General features: G+C 30.8%; 1 protein-coding gene across 1 annotated transcript; it reads left to right on the top strand.

Annotated features, from left to right (window-relative positions):
• LOC140971992 (uncharacterized) lies at window positions 1-1,310 on the top strand. The gene is made up of 2 exons (XM_073434463.1): window positions 1-218; window positions 452-1,310. The coding sequence occupies exons 1-2, from the start codon at window positions 1-3 to the stop codon at window positions 1,104-1,106; spliced, it is 873 nt and encodes a 290-aa protein (XP_073290564.1). The 3' UTR covers window positions 1,107-1,310.
• Window positions 1,311-6,000: the final 4,690 nt, after the last annotated feature.

Genomic DNA, 6,000 nt, shown 5'->3' with positions numbered 1-6,000 from the left:
ATGGGAAGAACTCCATGCTGCGAGAAATTAGGTCTGAGAAGAGGTAGATGGACCGCAGAAGAAGATGAAATGCTTAGAAACTATATTCATCATAATGGAGAAGGCTCCTGGAGATCCTTGCCCAAGAATGCGGGTANGAGATCCGATCTGAAGCGAGGCAATTTTTCATCCGAGGAAGAAGATATAATCATCAATCTCCATGCATCACTGGGCAATAGGCCAGTCTTTATTTCTTACTAAAGTTATATTTTTAAAAAGTACATAATATATTTTGAATATAAATTTATCTAGCAATTTGATATAGAAAGAATTCATGGATATATGTAAAATAGATTATTCTTGATATTGAAATGATCTGATAATTATGTTAAATTTAATTTAAAGTTGGCTTTCGACTTTATTTACGTTAATTGCTAGCAACTACTTAATTAATGAATGGGTTGACGTTTAGGTGGTGTTTGATAGCGGGTCAGTTGCCGGGCAGGACCGATAATGAGATCAAGAATTACTGGAACTCTCGTTTAAGCAGAAAAATACACAGCACTTCCCCACAGCCCAATCCTCAGGCGGCTCCCCCGCCGCCAGTGAAGCTGCCTCGCAAGCGAGCATCCGTCAAGAATACCCGAAAAAATATAGCTACCACACCATCTGATCATAAGGAGAATACTACCAATACAGAAGAAGCCATGGAAGCCTGGCCGTCGATTAATATTCACGACGATACGGATTTGTATAGCGGAGCCAGCACGGAAATTAACGAGAAATCCACAGGATCAATGGATAGTGGTCAGATTTCATGCGAGATGAAGGATGATATCACGAAACATGAGGACAGTTTGATGATAATCGGTACGTCGAATCGAGCAGATGAAACATTGGTGGAGCTGGATAATGATGACAGAGAGAAACTGGAGATGAAGAAGGAAACCCCAAAAAGGGAACCATGTGATTTTGATCATGTGGGAATAAATAGTGGAGATGTTGAATGGGAGGGATCGATATCGTGGGGAGAAGATGAAAACATATTGTCGCACTGGATTTCGGATATTGACAACGTAAACGGTGTCGAGAAACATAAGCAGATGATGGCCTGGCTTTTGTCTTAAATCGAAGCCATGCATAGTTAACTGCACCGACTCGATGAGCCAGAAAGTAAGAGTGCATGATGCTTATAATTACTTTGAAACTTGCACCACTACTGGTTCGAAAGGGTATTTTATATTTGGTTCTTTGTAACAATAAATTTTAAGAAAGTGAAAATATAATTCAGTTAGTACTACTCTCGAGTATCAAATTAATGTATATAATAATTTGTTATTTTTTGGTAATATCTAAACATATACACTTGATTTTATCGATACGATCTTCATAACCCAGGGTCGAATTTTTTTAGCCGTTTTTCGTATGTCAAATACTATGAATGTGTTACTTTTTTATTGGAATTGGAAGCACATCATGTTATGATAGGGTAACATTTTACGGTGTAATGAATCTTCTACTTATTTGATGGACTGATTAAGAAATTATTTATGGTTAAACTCTTCACAAATTATCAATGGATAAAAACCCTTTTCATATGAATAGTTTGCTTCGAATCATTTCTATTTGAATCGAAAATATTCTAGAAATGATGGAGGTATTTCGAATTGTTTGTTGTTATGTGGACAAAGTCAAGAAAATCTATGAAATTATTTCAATATTGAGTACTTTATACATAGAGGAGTTCTAGACAAAATCTCTTTAGAAATAAGATCTTTTGTCTCATGGTAGTCTGCCGAAGTTAAGTAATCTTAATAATAATTGTGACGGATTTTTAATAAATCAAATATTTTTGTCCAAATTAAATAATTCAATCCAATTACAACCCAAAAGAAATTCAAATACGATAATAAGATTTTTAAATTTTCTTCAATATAAGCATGGGAACATCCATGTATCAAATTAAAATACTACCGACGATCCCTAGATAAATTGTAAAATGTAAGGTTCAAATAATCAAATAAATGAATTATAAAAGTTGGTAAAATTTGGTGATCTTTAATGCCATTTCAGTGAGTCCAAATAAACAAATTTAATATTCTAGCCCCCCAAAATTTTACCAATAAAAGTAATATAAAAATAAAGACGCACGCGCGCACGCACACATATATATCGTGTTCCATATATCAAACCCTAGAGTAATTAAATTTCCGATCTTTGCTTCAAAATTTTCTGATGTAATATAATTAAAGAGTACTGCCCACCCTAATACCTAATGCCACGCCCGGAAATCAATTTTATTGAATTTTCATAAATATATAATTATATTAGGCCAAACAAAATTATTATTTTTCGTGATGCATCTGGACTAGTTTGGACGCGTATGTGCACGAGTCTATTGATTTGGCAGTACAGGTTATGTTAATTAGGCACAAATAGCTCCTTAAAATATTTAATGAAATTTGGTATGAATAAATTTTTTTTATCCGATTAAATAAATAAGTAATCGAGTATAGGGATTTTTGGGTGTGTGGATGGAGACTGATATTTAAGAATCATTCTCATACCCAACCCGAATACCCAATCACACACACACATATGATTTTTCGGTTATGATATTCATTCTAATATGCTTTTGTTAAATGATATTAGTTGGATGAAATGAAGAATATTATTAGTATAGAGTTGATGTTATTTGTGTAGGATAAATTGTTTCTAATATTTCATTTTCTAATTTTTATATTTAATTTTTTATTATTATGAACAATTTTGTAAATATTTATATCTTACTCGAATAATTCAAATATGAGAACATGCAATTAGGGGTGATAATATGATATCTGGGTTTGATATGAATATTCAATCCTCTTACGTGTATGAGAATGTCGATGAAATTCAATACCCGATGAGGATGATGAAGAAGAAGTTGAATAAAATAAATGAAAATGAGGACAGAGAATGAGGAATCTTACCCGAATCCAACCCAATTGTCATCCCTAACTATATAGTTTAAAAGATTTGAGTTGTACCATTACCATCAGCTATAATTTTTGGTAAAGCAGCAAACGCTAAGTCCTACAATTGGAATCAGAGCCAAGATCACGGATTCAATTCTCATTGATTGTTAGGAGCGCAATTATTGAGAGGGAGATTGTTCGAGTGATAACTGTTTGTGTTTGTTATATCAATCGAGACGTGGTGCTTGAGCTGCTGTATAGTTTAAAAGATTTGAGTAGCACTATTGCAATCAACTATATTTTTTAGTAAAGCGGCAAGTTCTCAGTCCTTCGATGTGATGGAATTTTAGCATTTGGATAATCAATACAAGATGTCAACTTCTATTAAAATTTGAGGGACTCGTATGATATAATGATGTTGGAATATGGAGAGAATTATTCTCAATAAACTCTCTCTAAAAACATGTTGTTTTTACTTAAGGTTGTTGGTTTACTTCAAGTAATTTTTTCTTTTCCAGTTTTTTTTGTTAGTCGTTCAAATTTCTGTAAATATTGATTTAGTCGCCCTTCTAACTAGTTTATTTATTTAAAAACTATAATGCATTATCAATAAAGCAGTAATTTTTTAAAAAAAACTAAAAAAATGTAATATATAACCAGATTTTTAATGGCTATTGTTTATGAGATTCAATAAAGATATGTTGAAGTTTCAACCAAAATTTATTATAAGATGGCAAATCTTAATCATTTATAATTGTTAAGGAGTTATCTAACGAGTTATTAATTATATAAAATGAAATTTAATTTAAGAAATCTGGTTTATTATTAAAACTTTGTAATTACAGGTTAGTGATTTATTAGGTGCCCTTTCTATGATGTCAAATAGATTTTAAAAAAATTGACATTTAATCACCAATTATGTTTCCTGACTTTCGATTTTATGAGTAACAATGTAACATAAACTTTATTAACGTAGCATATGGTATGTATGAGAGCATCGATGTCAGTTAAGCAATATTCAGTAAACTTAACTGCGTCGAGCAAAAAAGAAGATAAAAACAAAAAAACATATCAATTTATAATACTGAAATTGTAAATTTTCTATTACATTTACAAATGATTGTGGTTTGATTTTGGTTTTGAAAGAAATTAAACAAGTCTGTATTATTTTATTGAATTGATAAAATTCTATTGAGTCTGACTCATAGTGATCATTTATCAAAGAATGACTCTGGTTTCAAATGATTGAACAACCGGGAGCAATTTACTTACGATACTTAGTTGACATTCATAAAAAATATCTATTGAATTGTGAGACAGTCTTACGGATCTATATTTGTGAGACAATTTGACCCAATCCATATTTATAAGGAAAATTAATATTTGGCATAAAAAACTAATTTTTCATAGACTGGATCGGGTTGAAAATATGTCTCACAAAATTCATCTGTGAGATAATCTCATAAGAATTTTTCTATATTTTATTCATATACAATATTTTTTAGTTAAAATGATAATGTTCAACTATATAATGCAAGAAAAATTAAGTGGAAAGAGAAGTCTTCTACACCAATATAATTTTCCTTGGTGGCTTGCGTTTCCCATGCAATAAAAAAAAGTAAAAACTTGTGTGAGACGCTCTCACAGGTCGTATTTTGTGAGACGGATCTCTTATTTGGGTCATCCATTAAAAAATATTACTTTTTATTGTGAATATCGGTAGGGTTGACCCGTCTCACAGATCAAGATTCGTGAAACCGTCTCACAAGAGACCTACTTATAAAAAAAAACTCCCAAAAATTCCCGTTTCCATTTTTTTTTTTTATGTATACACGAACTTATTTCATAAATTACATTTTATATATCCAAAAACTCACTGGGCCAAAGATCCAGCCATTTTTTTTTGTCAAAATGACGTTTGATTTTAGCTTACATATGAAATTATTGAACCACAAATTTATTTTAATCATAAAATATATTCAAAAAAATTTTATATTTGTTATTCATTTGAATTTAATTTAATTTTATTCATAAATTTCAATTATTAAACCATTGAGGATGATTATATGCATGCGTAAGTGTATATATAGTCATAAAATAATCTTTAATTTTTAAAAAAAATTTAAATGTATAATATATGGTGAAAGATCAAAAGAAATTAAATATAGAGTATGTTTTTTTGTAAGACGATCAGAGACACAGACGAAGCCACCCGAAAGGTCAGGATAGAAATGAAAAATTAGTAACATATCATATATTTTAATTCACAAAAACTCTTATGAGACGGTTTCACGGATCAATTTCGTGGATCGAATCTCTTATTTGGGTCATCCATGAAAAATTATTACTTTTTATGCTAAGACTATTACTTTTTTTTTGTGAATATCGATAGAGTTGACCCGTCTCATAGATAAAAATTCGTGAAAACTTTCTCTATGACATGAGCCTGATTTCAAAAAAAAAAATTATGACATGGGCCCAATCAAGATTTGGTTAAACCAGTAGTTGGCCAAAGAATTATTGTATTGACAGCAGACAGAAACCTCTCGACCTTCTCAACTTGGAGACATTATTATCTCGTGGATTACTCATCGGACCTTCTCACACCATCTACGATTTCGTGTTACCTTCTAGTAAGTTTTATGCCCCTCTTTTTCTCTATCATTGCTTCTTTTTTTATGTGAAATTATCATTTTGGATTTTTGAATAGCTTGGATTTTATAAGAAATATTGAAAGATTATTATTTAAATAAAATACTATTACGAAAGTGATAAGAAGCTTGATTACTGGAAATTTGATTTAAAAATAAAAAAATAACAGACATTATAAAAGTATCGAACTTTTTTATTATTTATTCATGAATTTGGGGTTAAAAAGTGGTTGAGCAATCTCGTGTTTGATTTTTTTTTCCTTAAGATCCAAATTTTATTAAATAAACATTGTTAGAATAATTTTTATGATTATTTAGTTTGTTGATAACGAACAATGTTTACCATTGCGAAAATTATAGGTATAGACATGCCCGGTTAGGTTGCGGGGGTCGATGGGGCAGAGCTACCTCGT

This window comes from Primulina huaijiensis, chromosome 3 (genome assembly GCF_012295235.1).
Source record: "Primulina huaijiensis isolate GDHJ02 chromosome 3, ASM1229523v2, whole genome shotgun sequence".
Taxonomy (NCBI): domain Eukaryota; kingdom Viridiplantae; phylum Streptophyta; class Magnoliopsida; order Lamiales; family Gesneriaceae; genus Primulina; species Primulina huaijiensis.
The sequence above is the reverse complement of the archived record's forward strand: the minus strand, read 5'-3'. Positions and strand labels throughout refer to the sequence as shown.